The 21,275-nt window shown below is 41.2% G+C and overlaps 1 protein-coding gene across 6 annotated transcripts in view; it reads left to right on the top strand.

The window, feature by feature from the left end:
* Window positions 1-21,275, top strand: part of MPZL3 (myelin protein zero like 3) — a 27,210-nt gene extending 5,935 nt beyond the window's left edge. For 3 of the 6 annotated variants that reach the window (XM_086339490.1, XM_086339493.1, XM_086339494.1), the window contains exons 2-6: window positions 7,518-7,684; window positions 11,169-11,379; window positions 13,653-13,818; window positions 15,606-15,666; window positions 18,440-21,275. In XM_086339490.1, the coding sequence (XP_086195616.1) occupies window positions 7,518-7,684; window positions 11,169-11,379; window positions 13,653-13,818; window positions 15,606-15,666; window positions 18,440-18,466 (632 nt within the window). In that variant the 3' untranslated portion in view covers window positions 18,467-21,275. Of the gene's footprint in view, window positions 1-7,517; window positions 7,685-11,168; window positions 11,380-13,652; window positions 13,819-14,135; window positions 14,270-15,605; window positions 15,667-18,439 lie in introns of all 6 variants that reach the window. The other 3 variants (XR_015141902.1, XM_086339492.1, XM_086339491.1) reach the window with 3 other exon arrangements.

The following is a 21,275-nucleotide window of genomic DNA, read 5'->3' as shown; positions in this document are numbered from 1 at the left end:
AGTCCATTCTAAGGAGATCAGCCCTGGGTGTTCTTTGGAAGGAATGATGCTAAAGCTGAAACTCCAGTACTTTGGCCACCTCATGCGAAGAGTTGACTCATTGGAGAAGACTCTGATGCTGGGAGGGATTGGGGGCAGGAGGAGAAGGGGACGACAGAGGATGAGATGGCTGGATGGCATCACTGACTCGATGGACGTGAGTCTGAGTGAACTCTGGGAGATGGCGATGGACAGGGAGGCCTGGCGTGCTGCGATTCATGGGGTCGCAAAGAGTTGGACACGACTGAGCAACTGATCTGATCTGATCTGATCTGATACGTATAACTGATTTGCTTTGCTGTACAGCAGAAACTAGCACAACATTGTAAATCAACAATAAAAGTTTTTAAAAAAGAATGTAGAGAATAGTATAGAATATAACCATTTTGCAATCCTAATAAATAAAGCAAATTGATGATTAAAAAAAGCTTGATGTGGGCTAGATTTGGCCCATGGTCCATAGTTTGCTGACCCCTGCCCTAAATCAACTGCCTCCCCACCCCCAGCCCCTGATATTATCCCTTGGATATCTCAAAGTCACCTTAAACTTATCCAAAATCAAACTCATTTTCTATCCTGCCGAGCCTGATACTTTTCTAGTCTTCCCTGTGTCAGTGAATGGTATCACCAAGACATAAACTTGGGAGTTACCCTTGACATTTCTCTTCCCCAAACATTTCACATATGACCTGTCACCAGCTCTTGCTGGTTTTACGTTGTAAGTACTGTTGTCTTCTGAGTTCTCTCCACGTCCACTGCCACCAAGTTAGTTCAAGCTTTCCTTATTTCCCCCTTTGACTATTTAAGTAGCTTCTTAGGTTATTTCTTTATATATACTCTTGGCTCACTCTTAAGTGTCTTCCCTAGAGTGATGTTTTAAAAATGCAAACTTCATCATGCCCCTTCTCACTCTGTCCCATACTTAAGTATTTTCCACTTTGAAAGCACGACTTCCCATTACTCGGAGAATAAGGACCCAAATCTCTAACGTCCTGCCTAATCTGGTTTCAGTTTACCTCCTAGTCACGTCTCATTCTTCTCTCTTGTGCTTTTGTGTTGTTCCCATTCTGCTTTTCTTTCTGTTCCCTGACTGACTGTCCTCTTTCTGGCACAGGACCTTTGCATATGCAGAATTCTCTGCCTGGAATGCTCCCAGTCTCCTCACGTTGTTACCCTTCCTTCAGAACTCAACCCAAAATTAATTTTCCTTTTCAGGGAAACTTTCATTAACCACTCCCTACTCCCCTGTCAAACTGATAATAGTTCTCATAGCACTCTCTTTGTCTTTTCCATGTAGTGCTTATCAGAGTTTGTAATTATACATTTGTCTTTATGATTATTTGATTAGTATATTGAACTTCTGCTACATTAAAAAAATATTTGTTTATTTGGCTATACTTGGTCTTAGTTGTGGCATGTGAGATGTTTTGTTGCAGCTCGTGGGATCTAGTTTCCTGCTGCTGCTGCTGCTAAGTCGCTTAAGCATGTCCGACTCTGTGCGACCCCATAGACGGTAGCCCACCAGGCTCCCCCGTCCCTGAGATTCTCCAGGCAAGAACACTGGAGTGGGTTGCCATTTCCTTCTCCAATGCGTGAAAGTGAAAGTGAACTTGCTCAGTCGTGTCTGACTCTTAGCGACCCCATGGACTGCAGCCTACCAGGCTCCTCTGTCCATGGGATTTTCCAGGCAGAAGTACTGGAGTGGGGCAATCAGGGATCAAACCCCAGAGTGTGGAGTTGTAGCCATTGGACCACCAGGGAAGTCCCCTTCTGCTGCATTTTAAACTCCAAAACAGGGAGTATATGTATTTTGCTCACATTTAATCTCAAACTCAGAGGGTGGCACAAAACAGATGCTCAATAAATCTATGTTTGAAGAATGAGTGAATGAATGAGAGTATCATCCTGGAAACTTTGAGACAGAGAAGGTCATGGAGCAAATGGTCACTCTTGCAGAGGGAGCCAGTAAAGTCAGGAGAGAAAAGTCAGTTTTGATCCCTTGGATTTTTCAGGTTTAAGACAATACTACCTTTTATTAAAAGTGGTAGTGGAGTCCAGGTTGTGCTGTAGGGGTCCAGGAGTGGATAGGCAGGAAAGAAAGGGAGATGTTAGATGTAGAGAACTCTTGCACAAACTTGGCTTAGGAAAGAGAGGGCAGTGGTTGGTAATGAATAGTATGACAGGGTTAAGGAAACTGTAATACTGTAACAATAGTTATATATTTGTTTATATAGATGAGAGAGACTCCTATGTTTTTAGAGGCTGAGGGAAGAGACCGCCCTTCTTGAAAGGGGTAAGCTGAAGATACTGAGAGGGTTTTTGTTTTTGTTTGTTTTTTTTTCTGGAGCAGGGCTTGGAAGGGAGGAATTCAGGCAGAGAAGAAGGGCTTGACCTTGCATAGAAAAAGGGACACCACACCCTTTCAGATTGGAGGTAGGCATGGGTACAGACACAGGAAGGTGTGTGACTAAGCAGTTTGTACTGCTTCAAGTTTCTTGAAGAAGAGAGATGTTTTCTTTTGAGAATGAGGTGTTTATAGGTTGTACAGGGGATAAAAGAGAATGGCAAAGTTTGAGGAGTCAGAGGAGCTGACCAAGGCTGGTGAAAGAGTCGTCATAACTTGGGACTTCCCTGGTGGTCCAGTGCTTAAGACTCTGGGCAGGGAGTGTGTGTTTGATCCCTGGTCAGGGAACTAAGATCCCACATGCTGTGCAGTGTGGCAAAAAAAAAAAAAAAAAAAATCTAGATAATTAAAAAAAAAAGTCATCTTGCCTCATTAAAGGCTTAGCTGTGATGGAATTCATGAGTTTCTTATGGTAACTATTTGTGCAACGGTGTGATTTTTCTCCTTCAGTAGATACCAGCTATAGTCTAGACGTGGTCATTTAGGCTGTTTTTCCTGAATCAGTGCAAAGGAAAGATAGGTGTCTAGGAGGCTTAAAAATGTTGAAAATACTATAAAAATGGGAAAGGAGGAGAGTGAGGGACTAATAAGCACACTTTGTTGCTATATGAGAACTTTGGTGACCTGTCCACCTCTTTCTCTCAGTCTCTCTTTGCTTCTCTTCCTCTGAATTTTGCCCTTAAGTTACTTCTATTTAATGGAGGAAATTATCTTTACAAATTGAGTACAGACAGTGGTATGTATGCTTGAGTAGCACTATATGCTAAATATTATGTGAAAATTGAAAAAAAAAATAAACTGCATCAGAGAACTTGGGAGGGCATTGTAAGGGAGCTGATATTTGAGCTGAGTTTTGAAGGGTGTGGGGGATGTGGTGTTGTGGGAACAACCCAGGCAGGTTTGGTAGGGATGGGGAGAGCATTCTAGACAAAGACATAGTCAACAAAAGTCACAGTGGCATGAAGGATATAGTAAATTTGGGAAATGGTAGGACATTTTGGGCATAGTGAAGGGAATGGGATGGGTAGTGGGTACAGTAGCAGAAGGAGGCCAGATTGGCACTATTTAGATTTTATGTTATAGCCCAATAGAAAATTCCTGAAGGTTTTTGAATCTTCGTGGTGTTCATTTTAATGATAATAGCATTTATTGGAAGTTTCAATTTCGGGTTCTATGCTAAACATTTTATGTGTTACCTTCTTTAATCTTATTAGATCCTCCCAGTGACTCAGTGAAGTAGGTCTTTTTTATTATTCCCACTTAGAGTGAGAAAGTTGAGTCTGGAACAGGTTAGGTAACTATAATCAAGATTTCATAGGCAGAAAGTAGCTGGGCTAGAACTCAAGTTCAAGTCTGTCTAATTCTAAATCCCAACTTTAAAATCTCTCTGGTATTCTTATGTTTTAAGATAAAGATAGTGGGCTGGTCAAAAAGTTTGTTTGGGTTTTTCCATAAGTTCTTATGTAAAACCCGAGTGACCTTTTTGGCCAATCCAAATATATAAAGGATATGAGGAGAATGTAGATTATCCGTTTATTATTTATTTCTGCTTTCCAGTTTTTAGAGCTGCATCTTTAGTACAGAGACCCTGTATCTTGGATCAGGAGTGAGGGCTTAGGAGCGACTAGGTTTTGAAGGATCAAGTCTTTCCAGACAAAGTAGCAGCATTTGCAAAGGCATGGGAAGAATGACAAGTTTAGCATGGCAAAGTCAGGATGTTTTAGATGAGCCAAAAATAGTCCTCATTTTGGGGATGGGCTTAGTCTTGGTCTTGTGAGCTTAGTCTTGGTCTCCTCCTTTTAAGAGGAATGTGAACAGACTGGATTGTCCAGAGAGGAGAGAGAAACGTGATTAAAAGCAGCAGAGGTAAAGGCGGTGGAATGGATGACTCATAAGTATGTCTGTGATAAGAAAGGTTGAGAGCCCAAGTTCAGTTCAGTTCAGTTGCTAAGTTGTGTCTGACTCTTTGCAACCCATGGACTGCAGCATGCTAAGCTTCCCTGTCCTTCACCATCTCCTGGAGTTTGCTCAAATTCATGTCCATTGAATTGATGATGCCATCCAACCATCTCATTCTGTCACCCCCTTCTCCTCCTGTCCTCAGTCTTTCCCAGCACCGGGGGCTCATGCAATGAGTCAGCTCCTCATATCAGGTGGCCAAAGTATTGGAGCTTCAGCATCAGTCCATCCAATGAATATTCAGGGTTGATTTCCTTTAGGATTTACTGGTTTGATCTCCTTACTGTCCAAGGGACTCTCAAGGGCCTTCTACAGAACCACAGTTCAAAAGCATCAACTCTTTGGTGCTGAGTCTTTTTTTTTTTTTTTCCTCTAGGCCTTCTTTTTGGTCCAACTCTCACATCCCTACGTGACTACTAGGTAAACCATAGCATTGACTATATGGATCTTTGTTGCAAAGGGATGTCTCTGCTTTTTAGTATGGTGTCTAGGTTTATTATAGTTTTTCTTCCAAGGAACAGGTATCTTTTAATTTCATGGCTGAAGTCACTGTCCTTAGTGATTTTGGAAGCCAAGAAAATAAAGTCTGTCACTGTTTCCATTTTTCCCCCATCTGTTTGCCATTAAGTGATGGGACCAGATGCCATGGTCTTAGTTTTTTGAATATTTAGTATTAAGTCATCCTTTTCACTCTTCTCTTTCACCCTCATCAAGAGGCTCTTTAGTTCCTCTTCACTTTCTGGCATTAGGGTGGTATCCTCTGCATTTCTGAGGTGGTTAAGGATAGAACTAAAGAGTTGGCAGTAAGGATGAAGCTAGCTAATGCGCATTGATCACTTACTCTGGGTTAGGTAGGGTTCTTAGTGTGGCACCTGTTTTAATTCAAACATTTCTCACAGTTACCTACTAAGGTAAGTGTTATTATTCTCATTCCTACCAGAACGAGAAGCTGAAGAAATCAAGTATGAAGACCACAGAGTCAGCAATTGATAGGGCTGGGATTTGTATACTGTCTCAACCAGAGGGACTGCTGGTTTTCAGGATGGTGTGTGGGTTTGTTCTCTTTTGAAACCTTGCAGCTCTCTCTGCCTTTGGCCTGCCGTACGAATCATAGCTCATTGTGGTGGAGAAGGAAGCAGGAAAAACGAACTGCTAGTGGCTTACTTTCCTAAAAACTGGCTCCCTAGTGGGAGAGAAATTTCTACTACTGTTCTCTGAAAGTAGAGGGAATTGTCCAAAGAAAGTGCCAACTCTTTTAGGGGAGACAGGGTTTCAGAGTTGGATCTATGGCGGTGGTTTTGGACAGAGGAAGTCTCTAGAGAGTTTTAAAATCATATCTTTTTTTTTTTTTTAATTTACATTTTACATTTACATTTACATTTAAATTTACATTTATTTACATTTTAAAATGCATTAAATTGCCTAGAGGCTGCCATGCAGAGTGAGGTAAGTCAGAAAGAGAAAAAAATATCGTATATTAACATATATTTGGAATCTAGAAAAATGGTACTGATGAACAAATTTGCAGGGCAGAAATAGTGACGCAGAGAATGGACTTGCGGACACGGCGGGGGAAGGAGAGGATGGGACAAATTGACATGAGTGACACTGACATATATACGCTACCATGCGTAAAGTAGATAGCTAGTGGGAAGCAGCTGTACAGCAAGGAATACTAAGCTCTGTAATGACCTAGAGAGATGAGATGGGGGATGGGGTGGGAGGAGGCGCAAGGGGGAGGGGATACATGTATACTCACAGCTGAATCACGTTGTTGTGCAGCAGAAATGAACACAGCATTGTAAAGCAATTATCCTCCAATAAAAAAAATAAAAAGAACCTTACCAAGCCAAAAAAAAAAATGCATTAAATTGCAAATTTAGTAAACTTTTTCCTGCCCCTGATTTACTTTTAATGGATATGTGATTCATTCAGATTCAGATCAGTCGCTCAGTTGTGTCCAACTCTTTTGACCCCATGAATCACAGCACTCCAGGCCTCCCTGTCCATCACCATCTCCCAGAGTTCACTCAAACTCACGTCCATCGAGTCAGTGATGCCATCCAGCCATCTCATCCTCTGTCGTCCCCTTCTCCTCCTGTCCCCAATCCCTCCCAGCATCAGAGTCTTTTCCAATGAGTCAACTCTTCGCATGAGGTGGCCAAAGAACTGGAGTTTCAGCTTTAGCATCATTCCTTCCAAAGAATACCCAGGGCTGATCTCCTTAGAATGGACTGGTTGGTTCTCCTTGCAGTCCAAGGGACTCTCAAGAGTCTTCTCCAACACCACAGTTCAAAAGCATCAATTCTTCGGCGCTCAGCTTTCTTCACAGTCCAACTCTCACATCCATACATGACCACTGGAAAAACCATAGCCTTGACTAGACGGACCTTTTTTGGCAAAGTAATGTCTCTGCTTTTGAATATGCTATCTAGGTTGGTCATAACTTTTCTTCCAAGGAGTAAGTGTCTTTTAATTTCATGGCTGTAGTCACCATCTGCAGTGATTTTGGAGCCCAGAAAAATAAAGTCTGACACTGTTTCCACTGTTTCCCCATCTATTTCATTAACCGGCTTTAAGAAAGGGAAAAACAAAACAAAACCAGATAGAACCTTGAGGTAGATTTATAAAATTCTTTGAAAAAAATTCCAATTCTTATTTCTGCTGGTGGTTGGGACAGTGATAGCTTTAGGTTAACAGCTGAACTGTATTTGGGGTAAATCCCTCAGATACAATAGTTGTCATACTCCTGCAGTGTAAGTGTGTCAAGGGAGTGGGTGGCATTGCCTTTTAGCCTTCTGTGGGCTGACATGCTTCATTATCATTAATTTAACCACAAGTCTATTGGAAAAATGCTGGTATGACCAGGTTTAAAATTTTTACCCAGACTTTCATTCTATGACTTCATTTCGTAAAATGATGAACCACCACCCCACTGTTAATTAATGTAGATATCTACTCCCTATCCTTTTGGGCCTGCCTGAGAAGATGTTTATTCCCATGGCTTTTTGATGAGAGACCTAAAAATGATACCTACTGCTTCTGTGTTGTTCACTTACATCTATGTATTCCATCCAATGCACACATTTTTAAAGTTTGGGCTTGCTTTGATTAGGTGTTTATGTCATCTTTTCCCTGGAGATTAAAGCGGATGCCCACGTCCGGGGTTATGTTGGAGAAAATATCAAGTTGAGATGCACCTTCAAGTCATCCTCTTCTATCACAGACAAACTCACCATAGACTGGACATACCGGCCTCCGAGCAGCAGTCGCACAGAATCAGTAAGTGTACACTTTAATTTTTACAGCATTCATTTATTTGGCTGTGTTGACTCACATGGGCTCTTTAGTTGTGGCATGTGGTCTTAGTTGCCTCACAGCACGTGGGGTCTTAGTTTCCCAACCAGGGATAGAACCCACGTCCCCTGCGTTGCAAGGTGGATTAACTACTAGACCACCAGGGAAATCCCAGTAAGTGTATACTTTAAGGCTCTTTCCTTGAGCTTTCTGTGGTCAGCAACTCTGGAACCCTTTTATTCTAAGTCACAGGCATACTTTAGGCCTTCTCATCTTCAAATAGAAGATGAGCTTCTATTAAATAGAAGGAGATGAGCTTCTACTCTGTATGACAGCCATTTTTGGTCATGGAGGGCTTTTTCTTCTACATAAGAATCTTGTAAATATGCTATAGGAAAAAACCAGTCAGAAACTCAGAGGAAATGTGGTTTAATTTTGTTTCCCCTTTGTTGTTTCATTTTGCTTGGCTTCATAGCTTGAGTTTCAGATTTGTTGTACAAAAAGGGTACCTCCAGGCTGTTGGATAGAAAAATTCTACAGGTCCCAGTCTTAGACATCCTTTCACTTAATACTGCTCATTTCCTGTCATGTGAGGTCATCTCTGTGGGTGTATCTGTTTGCATATCGGTACTGTGTAGATTTATCTTGGCATCTTCTCCAGTGTATAAACATCTGCATTGATTCACATAGCTCCCTTTGAAGGAAGTGGTGGCACCTTATGTTGATGACAGATGCTGTTGGTGACATTTGGTCTTGAAATATTAGAAGCAATATATTTTAATCACACATATAAAACATGTTTATGGCTCAAATCCATTGTGGATGTCTAATTGAAGATTGCAATGCTATTAAAAAATACTTTCTCCGTATGCTTTCAGCAACATCCTAGGTCAGGATACATTTTATTAAGAATGTGAATGTCATAGCGGTATGTAAGATTGTGTTTTTGAAAGTATCCTTCATTTGTTATCCTATTTCCTTCACTGGAAGTACTTTCTCTTTGATTTTAATGTGTAAGCTTTGGATTTTGTTTTAGGAGCCATTATTGAATGCCATGTAGCATCTCCCAGTAGCTACAGTAGGTGTCCCGGTAGGGTGTTCTAGTGACGGTGGCTCCAGTGAGGGAAGCAAGGCTGTATTTGCAGTCCCTTTTTCTTTAGACTTAAAATAGGTCACTTTATTTTGAGTGGGCAGGAAACTATGGCTGGCTTTATATGACTCTTCTTCCTTGGCCAAAAGTAGGACAGAATAAACAATGGGGATTTTCTAGGGGTAGAAACCTGAAATGCAAACAGCAGTTCTCATATGATGCTGCTTTTTGTGAGGCTAGTCAGGAAATCAGCAAACACACCCAAGCTGGAATTATTGGACCCTTAAAGTTTGCATTATGCTATGTTGCAGTTATGTGCTCAGTCAGGATTCTATCAAACTAATCAGATAACAGGATTTGAATATCACTAGTTTAACTGGAAATTTACAGGTTAGATTAATCTTGAAGATTCACAGTAGGCTTTGTTTTGTCAGTCAGTTCAGTTCAGTCACTCAGTCGTGTCCAACTCTTTGCGACCCCATGGACTGCAGCACACCAGGCCTCCCTGTCCATTACCAACTCCCAGAGTTTACTCAAACTCATGTCCACTGAGTCGGTGATGCCATCCAACCATCTCATCCTCTGTCGTCCCCTTCTCCTCTTGCCTTCAATCTTTCCCAGCATCAGTGTCTTTTCAAATGAGTCAGCTCTTCTCATCAGGTGGCCAAAGTATTGGAGTTTCAGCTTCAGCATCAGTCCTTCCAATGAACACTCAGGACTAATCTCCTTTAGGATGGACTGGTTGGATCTCCTTGCAGTCCAAGGGACTCTCAAGAGTCTTCTCCAACACCACAGTTCAAAAGCATCAATTCTTCAGCACTCAGCTTTCTTTATAGTCCAACTCTCACATCTATACATGACTACTGGAAAAACCATAGCCTTGACTATGACCTTTGTTGGCAAAGTAATGTCTCTGCTTTTTAATATGCTGTCTAAGTTGGTCATAATTTTTCTTCCAAGGAGTAAGTGTCTTTTAATTTCATGGCTGCAATCACCATCTGCAGTGATTTTGGAACCCCCCAAATAGTCTGCCACTGTTTTCACTGTTTCTCCATCTATTTGCCATGAAGTGATGGGACCGGATGCCATGATCTTTGTTTTCTGAACAAAAATTGTTTTGTCAATAAGGAGTTTTAAACCCTTTTATGCTGATGCTGATAATCTGTGATAGGTATTCTTTACCTCCCTCTTTGGAACACTCAAAGAGTGTTCCAGCTGTGTAAATCAATTAGTAAACAGATATTGTTTACTAATATCTGTATTTCCCACTAGCTGGTAAATTCCTGCCCTAATCCCACTATATCATTTTGCTAAACACAGTGACTAAGGGCATGTAGTAGGTGTGCAACAAGTATTCATTGAATGAATGCCTGAACCAGGAAGTGATTTAGTGTCCTCTCTGGGAAATTGCTTTTCAAAATTGGGCAATGCAGTTTGTAAAAGCCTGGGCTCCTAAGTGGGGAGGATACCAAGTAAGAAAAGAACGAGGAAAGGCTAGAGTCTTGCAAAAGAGAGAAAGATGATATTGTATTGTAGCGCCTGCCCAACCTACCATCAGGTGTAATGAGGTGTTTTTTGGCGATTAGGTTTGTGATCACCAATCTGAAGCAGTGTTGTTTTAATTCAGTGTATATTCATTGAGTACAAATCACACATCTGACTTGGGGTTTTATTAATTTCCAAGATAGATGACTTGAGAGAGGCTTATGTTATAGTCTCTTGGTGATTTTGAGGATAAATGAAAAATCTCTCTGTTCCCACTTATTCGTTGTGTGCCTTTGAGTAACTCACTTAATTTTCTGTTTTTGGCCTTGTTTCCCCGTCTGCCCCGTGGATAGTTCAGTGTTGTTGTGAAGGTCAGATGAGTGAATGTGTAGAGATTGATGGCACCCTATGAAGTACCATATGATAGTAGGTGCTGCTTTAGGATAGGATTTATCGACTTTGGCACTATTGGCACTTTGATCCAGATAATTCTTTGTTGTGTGGGGCTAGCCTATTCACTGTAGGATTTTCAGCAATATCCCCTGGCCTTTACCCTCCAGATACCAGTAGTACAACAAACAATATCTCCAGATGGTGCCAAATGTCTTGAGGGTAAAATTGCCCCTAATTGAGACCTACTACTTTAGTACTTTGGGGAGAAGAGATTTGAGAATCAGAATCTTTGGATTCTTTCATTAGGACTATTTTGGGGACAAGTTTCATAAACCTGTCTTTTTAACCTATAGTACAGAAGTGAACAAAGTGTAAGAAAAAATTGTCCAACTGGGAAAACCCATTATACATTTGTATTTTATTTTGGACCTACTTAGATTTACGTTTCATTGCATTGTCCATATTAACTCTTTTTTTTTTCTCATGGTGTTGCTTTCCTAGATTTTTCATTATCAGTCTTTCCAGTACCCAACCACAGCGGGCACTTTTCGGGATCGGATATCCTGGGTTGGAGATGTGTACAAAGGGGATGCATCCATAAGCATAAGCAATCCTACCATGAAGGACAATGGGACATTCAGCTGTGCTGTGAAAAACCCCCCGGACGTGCACCATAATATTCCGGCGACAGAGCTGACAGTCACAGAACGGGGTAAGCTAACTGCTACCAACTTTGTGCTGCAGTGAGTGCTCTGGGACTTCTGTGGTGGTTTGTGGAGAGATCAGTGATAAGCAGAACTTACCTTATCTTTATCAGAACATTCTGCCATCTTGAATTGTCTTTGAAGACGAGTTCTTTATTTTGCAAACTAAAGCTTTTTTTTTCCCCAAATATTGTCAGTTTCACCATGATTCTTCTTTAAATTTTCATTTCAGGTGACCAGAGTCTTGTGGAATGTAATGAAACCCCTGAGTAAATGGAGGGTTGCTATCTGTGTGAAACATGTCATTCTGGTTTCCCTAATATGTTCATACCCTCAGTTATGAGACTGTGTTTTTGCCTGAGTCTTGAAAGGGTACCTCCTTTAAATATGGAGGCTGCACATTTCTTTTCTGTTGCAAAGAGCAGCTGTTTGCATTCGGTGTGAAACATGAGTGGGATAAGGACTGACCTTTTTTCTTCCACCATTCCCTGGTGACTGTTGAGTGGTCATTCTAGTCCTTATTTGGATTTGAACCAAAGATTTAGAGATAGAGACCTGCATTATGGTTCATTATAGCTACTTTGTCATTTCTCAAATCTTTCTGTATGTCTCTGTCTCTTTCCCCCTTCCCTTTCTCTTTATTTTTTTAGGACAACTCATAGATTTAAAAGATATGGGCACATTCATACTGCTGGTGGGAGTAGATACTGGTATAGTTTTTCTGGCAGACTGTTTGATAGTATAAATCAGATACCTTAAAATTATATATCCTTTGATCCAGCAATTCCATTTTAAACTGTTTTAAAAAATAGGGCTAAGTATGAACGTTTATATACAAGGATGATCATTGCTACATAACTGATAGATTCAAAAATTGGAAACAACTTGAATATCCAGCGTTAGCTGATTAATTCAATAAATTATTCAATATGCAGAATACTATGCAGCCCTTTGGAGAAGGCAATGGCACCCCACTCCAGTACTCTTGCCTGGAAAATCCCATGGATGGAGGAGCCTGGTGGGCTGCAGTCCATGGGGTTGCTAGGAGTCGGACATGACTGAGCGACTTCACTTTCACTTTTCACTTTCATGCATTGGAGAAGGAAATGGCAACCCACTCCAGTGTTCTTGCCTGGAGAATCCCAGAGACGGGGGAGCCTGGTGGGCTGCCATCTATGGGGTTGCACAGAGTCGGACACGACTGAAGTGAAGGGCATGCAGCCCTTAAAAAAAAGTCACAGTTGGACTGATGAAGCTATTTGCAGGGCAGGAAAAGAGATGCAGACTTGGAGAATGGACTTTGTGGACACAGTGGGAGCAGGAGAGGGTGGAGTGAACTGGAAGAGTGGCGTTGACACACGCGTACACCATGGGCAAAATAGACAGCTAGTGGGAAAGTGCTGTGGGGCACAGGGAGCCCAGTTCGGCACTGATGGCCTGGAGGAGGGAGGGGGGCTCAGAGGGGAGGGAGATACGGACACACAGCTGATTCACACTGTTGCACAGCAGAAACTAGCACACCATTGTAAAGAAATCATGTGTGTGTTAGTCAGTCATATCTGACTCTTTGTGACCCCATGGACTGTAGCCCGCCAGTCTCCTCTGTCCATGGGATTCTCCAGGCAGGAATACTTGAGAAGGTTGCCATTTCCTTCTCCAGGGGATCTTCCCAACCCAGGGATTGAACCCGAGTCTCCTGGACTGCAGGTGGACTCTTTACTGTCTGAATCACCAAGGAAGCCACCAATTATACTCCAATGAAAAAAATAAATAAAATGGAAAAAAATCACACATGGATGGAATATTTATGGAAAATATTTATATAGTAAATAAAAAAGAGGTTAGAAAAAGTATGTAAAGTATGGTCTACACTTCTGAACATATAGTCTCCTCCCTGTATTCCCACTCATACCCACATACTCCTGGGGATTACCCTGGTGGTCCAGTGGTTAAGACTTCATCTTCCAACACTGGGGGTGTGTTTTCCATCCCTGTCAGGGGAGCTAAGATCCCACCTGCCTCGTGGCCAAAACCCCAAAACATAAAACAGAGACACATACTCCTAGAAAGAAGAGTGAACAGATAGATACTGACATGTTGATCCTAGGTATCCAGATTATAGGTAAATTTTAATCCTTTGTATTTTTGTGTGTTTTCTAGTGTTTCTACCATGAATTCATTCCTTTTGTAATCAGAAGGAAACTGGAGCAAAAGTAAGACTATCTCATGTCATAGGAAGCACTTTGCACATCCTCTTTTACCTTCTCTTTTCCTCCTTCAGGTTTTGGCACGATGCTGTCCTCTGTGGCCCTTCTTTCCATTCTTGTCTTCATTCCCTCAACTGTAGTGGTTATTCTGCTACTGGTGCGAATGGGAAGGAAGTCTGCGGGGCTGAAGAAGAGGAGCAAGTCTGGCTATAAGAAGTCGTCTATTGAGGTTTCAGATGAGTAAGTCCAGTTGCAGTCCTGAGCCGTCAACCCTCTTCAGAGCCGTGCTTTCTGGACAGCACCAGACCTCTGCATCCATGCCTTCCTTTCTTCCAGGCTGACCTCAGTTCTGCTGAAAGGGAAATTTGTGGATATTAATTTGGAGAGAAAGAAATAGAGGAGTTAATAGCATGGTCCTAGTCTCTTTTTTTTGGAAATAAGATTGTACAGTGCTGTGGTTCAGAGGGTAAATTCTGAAATGAATCTCTAATTCTTTCCAAATGAACAGGAGATCACCAAGTCAATTATTTTTTCCTTTTCCTTGTTTTGGCACCAAGCTGACAGAAATGCCTGAGCAGTGAGAGAGGCTTTAGAACAGCCATGGAGGGCAACATAATTTAAATAAGCGAGCACTATTCTTGGTCAGCAAATGCTCCAAAGAGGTTAACTGGATTCTGATTATCAAAAGCAGGTGAGCAGGTGTGATCCAGTATTTTCCCTAAGAACAAATCCACTAAAAAAAAAAAAAAAAAAAAAGGTAGCAAAAGTCTACATAAAACTCTGTTGATTCTCCATTGTCAATTTCAGGGGCTTGGAACCTTGGGAGAAAAATCTGACTTTGAGAGAGTCTAAAATCTTTCTCTGTGTGTGTGTATGCATGTACACATTTATATAATGGGAGTAAGAGTCCCCTTTAAAGGAATCTGTGGCCTCCCACAAGGCAAAGAACTCTTGGTAAAAAATAACTAAAATGTCTATTTCTAAGTATGGTCTAATAAGACCTCCTTATGATCTAAGCCTGAACCACATTGTTTCTTGCTATTTCTTCTCATTGGTTCCAGTGAGCTGTTTCCTTCTCCAAACCCAGTATACTCATTTAGATCTTTAAAAATAACTATTTATTTATTTGGTTGCTCTGGGTCTTTGTTGCTGTGCACAGGCTTTCTCTAGTTGCAGCCAGCGGGGGTTACTCTCCAGTGGTGGTGCACGGGCTTCTCACTGTGGTGGCTTCTGCTGTCGCAGAGCATGGGCTCTAGAGCGTAGGCTCAGTAGTTGTAGCACATGGGCCTAGTTGCCTCACAGCATGTGGGATCTTCCCAGACCAGGGACTGAACTGGTGTCCCTGGCATTGCAAGGCAGATTCTTAACCACTAGACCACCAAGGAAGCCCTAGTTAGATATTAAAAAAATTTTTTTTCAATGTGCTTTCCCTCTCACCTGGATTCCCCTCCCTCCTTCCCTTGTTTGCCTGGAAAACTCTTCCTTATCTTCCAAGACCCTGCTGCAGCTTCTCCTTCTCTTGAATTTCCCTGACTCTTTCAGGGTAAACTAATCTCTCTCTCCCCTTTGCTGCTGCAACAGTTTGATTTTAACTCTGTGAAAACATTTATCACATTGTATTGTGACATACTTGTTACGTTCTAATGGGTCTTTCACCCTCAGGAAATCATGAGCTCAAGGAACAGTGCCCAGACATGATTGATGCTGAGTATATTTCTAAATGAACAGTTGCCACTAGCTCTTATTTATTGAGCACTTACTATGTGCCAAGCACTGTGGTCCATGATTTACATGTGCTTATTTTGCATATACTCCTCACCACTATCCTTTAAGTGTAGCTGGTAATACCTGCATTTTGTAGATGAGGAAACAGGCTCCTGGAGCTTAAATAATTTGCCCAGTCACCCTGTTAGTAAGTGGCAGAACTGGAATTTAAAACCACACCCGTCTGACTTCAATACTTGTCCTCTTAACAGTCACTACCAAGGATGGTGACTGTCCATATTTGGTCTGTCCTCTTTCTACAGCACTGACCAGGAGGGGGATGACTGCATGGCGAAGCTCTGTGTTCGTTGTGCCGAGTGTGTGGTAAGCCCATGCCATTTCACTGTTCATGCTTTATTTTCCTGCTTAATTAAGGTAATCCTTTGTCCTCAGAGAAGCAGGGGACATGCAGGTAGGTCTACAGCAAAGTATGAACCAAGGTCTTTGCCCAGAGCATTTTAGTCTCAGGGGACCCTTCCCAGTTCTAACCACTATTTTATTTTCTGTCTTGTGGGCACTGAGTGGTGTCCTTAGGTTAGGGAAGGGGACTGTGTAGGCAGCCTCTGCTGACTAACAAGGAGCATCCTGAAAGAGGAGTGTCCTGTGTTGCTAAGGTCATAGTGGGAGAGCTGGCTGAACTGGCTCAACCTAAAGCCAGTGGAACTGAGCTTTTCTGCTGAGCCTCAGTTTTTCCCAGGAAATTAGAGTGATATCACCGTTTAGATGACTTGATTGTTTTGTCCATAAGAAATACCCATGTTGGAAGGCTTGAGTTTTGATTGAAATTGCAGAAAGCACTTGCTGTGACTGGTAGGCTTGCGTGGCTGCCCCAGGATCCTAGGAGGAGAGGCTTTCTGATGTAGTACTGTTGGAAACAGGTCAAAAGCAACTCATGATCTAATATGAAGTATACCTGTCATTTCAGGGTTTAAGCTGGAGCCTTCTTTGTACTTACTGCTAAGCTCAGCACTTGGCCAGATGACTACAGCCCAATTACTCATCACAGTGTTCTTTGTTTCTCTTTCTCTCATGTACTTGCGTATTATAAGTGGCTTCTCTGATGAGAGAAAGGTGGATAGTGCCAGTGGATAAAATCTAATTAAAACCCTTTGGGATTTGAATATTTTGATGAAACAAAATAAGCTAATGTCCTGAAACTAACACAACATTTTTAATCAACTATATTCCAAGATAGAATAAAAACTTAAAAAACAGAGGAAAAAGAATCATTTTTCTGAAACTAATACAGCATTGTTAATCAACTATATTTCAATATAAGGTAAAAATTAAAAAGAAAAAGAATCACTTTGCTGTACACCTGAAACTACACAACATTGCTAGTTATGTCTCATCCTCCAGGACACAGTTGAAATGTTCAGTTCAGTTCAGTTCAGTTGCTCAGTCGTGTCCGACTCTTTGCGACCCCATGAATCGCAGCATGCCAGGCCCCCCTGTCCATCACCAACTCCCAGAGTTCACTCAGACTCACGTCCATCGAGTCAGTGATGCCATTCAGCCATCTCATCCTCTGTCGTCCCCTTCTCCTCCTGCCCCCAATCCCTCCCAGCATCAGAGTCTTTTCCAATGAGTCAACTCTTCGCATGAGGTGGCCAAAGTACTGGAGTTTCAGCTTTAGCATCATTCCTTCCAAAGAAATCCCAGGGCTGATCTCCTTAGAATGGACTGGTTGGATCTCCTTGCAGTCCAAGGGACTCTCAAGAGTCCTCTCCAACACCACAGTTCAAAAGCATCAATTCTTCAGCGCTCAGCTTTCTTCACAGTCCAACTCTCACATCCATACATGACCACAGGAAAAACCATAGCCTTGACTAGACGGACCTTTTTTGGCAAAGTAATGTCTCTGCTTTTGAATATGCTATCTAGGTTGGACATAACTTATCTTCCAAGGAGTAAGCGTCTTTTAGTTTCATGGCTGCAGTCACCATCTGGAGTGATTTTGGAGCCCCCCAAAATAAAGTCTGACACTGTTTCCACTGTTTCCCCATCTATTTCCCATGGTGTCTCAGATAGTGCTTCATGCTATAGAGAAAAAATAAAATAGGAAGAGGAGATGGAATGGCTAGAGAAGGGGGTATGGTACGAAATAGGATGGTTGGGGGAATTCCCTAGTGGTCCTAGTGGTTAGGACTAGACACCTTCACTGTTGTGGACCAGGTTCAATCCCTGGTTGGAGAACTAAGATCCCATAAGCCATATGCTGTGGCCAAAAAAAATAGGATGGTTGGGGGCATCTTTATTGAGACACTATTTAAATAGACATCTAAAACAAGAAGCAAGAGACATGGCTACCATGGAGGAGCATTATTCTAGGCAGAGGAAATGGTTGGCGCAAAGACCCCGGGGAGTGGCCATGATTGGCATGTTCTAGGAACAGCATGGAGACCAGTGTGGCAGGAATGAAGAGAGCAAGGCAAAGAATAGCATTTCTTCAGAGAGATAACGTCATATCTTATACAACATTGCATGACTGTAATGACCTAGACTTTGAATCTTACTGAAACAGAATCCACTGGAGGTTTTTGCAAAGAGAACGCTGAACTGATTTAAGTGCTAAAAATGTCATTCTGGCTTCTGTGTTGAAAACAGGTGGTGAGGGACCATGATAGAAACACAGTCCATTTAGGAGACTTTAGCAATAATGGAGATGAGGGAAAAGGGTGTTGATCTGGACCAAGACGGTGGTAGTGGGGATGGTGAGAAGTGGTTGTTCTCTGGTTATAGTTTGTAGGTAAAGCCAGAAGAACTTCTTGATGAGTTGCATGTGTCTGTGAACAAAAGTTAAGGATAAATCCAAAGTTCTTGACCTGAGCAAATGGTAGAATAGAGTTGCCATTTTCTAATATGTACAAGCCTGTGGCTGGAACAAGTTTTAGGCAGAAGATCAGGAGCTGAGTTTGGATATATTAAATTTGAAATACTTAGTAAATTTAGGTGGATTGAGTCAGTGCCATTTTACTCTTAATGAAGTCCCTAGCTGAGTTCCATTTGGGGGGCCCTTCCGTATGGTCTTTACCTGAATTCTGACTGTGGCATGTACTTCATATACACACCACAACTACTATTCTTTCCTTTCCAGGATTCAGACTATGAAGAGACATATTGATGGAAGTTTGCATGATTGAAGAAGAGTCACCTAACAACAGAAAATGTTTCATTCCACTGGCAGCTAAATCCTCCTAGAGAAGTGGAGCTGGCTTGGACAATAATGGTGGAGAATCCTGGAAGTCATCAGTAAAGACTTTAGGAGTGACTTATTTATTGAAGAAATATTCTTTTTGTATTTATAAACTGTTCAAAAACTCTCAGAAGAGACTCATAACTACCCCTGTTAATAACTTATACTCTAATTGAATGAAGGAATTCTTTTCCTAAGTAGATAACTTTTTGTTTAGTCTTTGCTCTTGAATGTATTACATGTTTTCTTCCAGTTTTTATGAGGGAGAATCCTAGATGTTGGCCACACTGCTGAAACACACACACACACACACACATATATGTATGTATGTATTTAATGAAATGGATCTTAGAGCTTCCTGATGTGCTCCTGGACAAAATGTTTTTTGGGGATATTCTTTGTTTTTTGCTCCATGAATATTTTCAGCTGTGAGTTAGCCTACAGCATATACTCATTGGTTTAATTATCTCATCATCAGTTGTGTTTGGGAGGCTTGGAGTGTATAACCCCAGTTTTTTAGAGATGGTGGGATCGGGAGTCAGTGGTTTATTTGACTGAGTTTCTAAAGTATTAAAGTGTCAACAATTTACAATTAAGAAATGCTGAGATGGAGGGGTTCCCTTCTTTTTCTCACTAGGTGCAATTTGTTATTTTACTTTCTTACAGCTGAGTGGTTTATGGTTTCCTTCTTGACCTTTCAGATCAGAGGCAAGAAAAACTCTTCATAGGGTTTTTAGTGGGGATAAGTAGAATAACTTTACCAGTTATTTGCAATGAAATCTCTTTTAACCTATGCTGTTCTTAAAAATTTTCTTCTAAAATGCAGAAAATATGAGTGAAAGAAGGTATTTATAAATCCTTTTTTGCATAATATTTGAGATAAGGAAGTGAGGGTGTACACAACTTATAGTTCCTTCTTCTGTTCTCTCGATATCTTCTATCAAGTTCCTCCATTCTACTGCACCACATTATTTCAAATATTAATTTACATGGGATTTTCTATAAGCCATTAAGAAATATGTATGACATATCAGGAAGGGTTGACTGTCTAGTCCTCTGTAATAGAGGGATAGAATTTGCTTCTTAATTATGAGAGACAAAAAATGTGTCTCATAATTTGATTCTTTTAACAGGATAGCCCCTTTCTGTGATTCTTTGCTAGTGACTCAGGAGGTTTCCATATTATAGCACAATGCACTGTATGCTGTACAAAAATCACTTTTATACTTTTTTGCCAAGATCTATTTTTAAAAATTTAGGTTATTCTGTCTCATAGATTTGGCCTGGCCTTTTATGTTAATCTAGTCCATTAATGAGAAAGTCTGATTAGTTAATAGATGTTATGATTTACCTCTGATCATATAAGAAAGAAGAGGCAGAAGCAAGATTGTCGTCTGCATCTACAGTGGTTTAGTCTTACAGTCTTGGGCTACTTGTAAAGTATGCGGTTGTCTGGGGCCAATCTAGTGAGACAGTCTAGTCTGACACCTCAAGGCAGAAAGGAAAACAGTTTGAGCAACAAGAGTAGATAATTTGGGCTCTAGGACATTTAAAAGATAGAGATCTAGTTGTGAGATAGACTTCTTGTGGGTCCTTATTCTTTGAGAAAGAGATGATGTTACAGGAATCCAGGGAAAGTTATATCCCATTCAATAAAGGACCAGTTTTGACTGAGTTTTCTGGCAGTTTCCTTTCGGGCATGTTATAAGGATTCATCCAGCGGGATATGTTTATCAATTTAGGTAAATAGTGCTGTGTGACTGCCTGGCCATGTTATTTTGTAGCCTTGATCATGGTTTGAATCAGTTCCTTCCTTTTTAAGTGACCAAATGATGAAATCCTTCAGGGTAGGAGAGTAAGTTGACCACTAGTCTGTTCCATGGATTTGTGGTCACATCACAGTCTTAAGGTTGCTCTCAGTCTCCTTCTTCAGCCCTTTTATTGGGGTCTGAATTACAGCTCTTTTTTTTCTTCAAAGAAGCACAAAGCAGTGTTTGGATACCTGCCTTTTAAGGATGAAAGGAAGATAAAGTGTTTTTTTTTTAACTTACTGTTTTAATATTTTCTAAGGTGCTACTCTCTCTTTTTATTTTTTTCATTTTGCTTCTCCATGAGTTCTTATCACACTTTATGGAGACCAGCCTTGTCTAGAAACGGAATTGAATTCTGAACCTTCAGAGGGGGTTAAAAGCCTTTCAGAATTTTTCTTTTGGCTGCTGAAGTCTTTACTTGTGGCTACATTGCTTTTATGAGTTTTGTGCATTGAGCTCTTAATTCTGTTACCAAATGTGAACTTATAAAATGTTTTGTGTTTCCCATGTGACCTAGTACCTCAAGCTTCTTGGGGGGCACATTCTCTGCAGCCCTTAAACTGGGCTCTGTGCTTCACGAGGGAATGTTTCATGTCCTTGTTTAGAAAAAATTCTGGTGGCCAAATCCTGAGACTGCATGTTCTTGTGTGTTACTCGGTTATGATTCCAAACAGGAGTTGTAAGAAGACCAATAATGTGTGGCACAAGACTCTCATTTAATTGCACAATTAAAACTTTGCTGCTAGAAGAGGCAACTCCGTCCTTTTGACTCTAGTGTTGGACTGTTACCTGCTGCATTTCACTTTGTTTCTTGTTTGTTAATTTTTGTAGGAGGATATGCACTATTGGGTCATATGCACAGACGTTGTAACTCTTGAGATCTTTACCACATCATAGTTAATAAACTTCTTTGCACTTTCTGGCTA

The sequence above is a fragment of the Bos grunniens genome, chromosome 15 (assembly GCF_055505025.1).
Source record: "Bos grunniens cultivar Pamir isolate PY7600 chromosome 15, Bosgru_T2T1.0, whole genome shotgun sequence".
Classification (NCBI taxonomy): domain Eukaryota; kingdom Metazoa; phylum Chordata; class Mammalia; order Artiodactyla; family Bovidae; genus Bos; species Bos grunniens.
The sequence above is the reverse complement of the archived record's forward strand: the minus strand, read 5'-3'. Positions and strand labels throughout refer to the sequence as shown.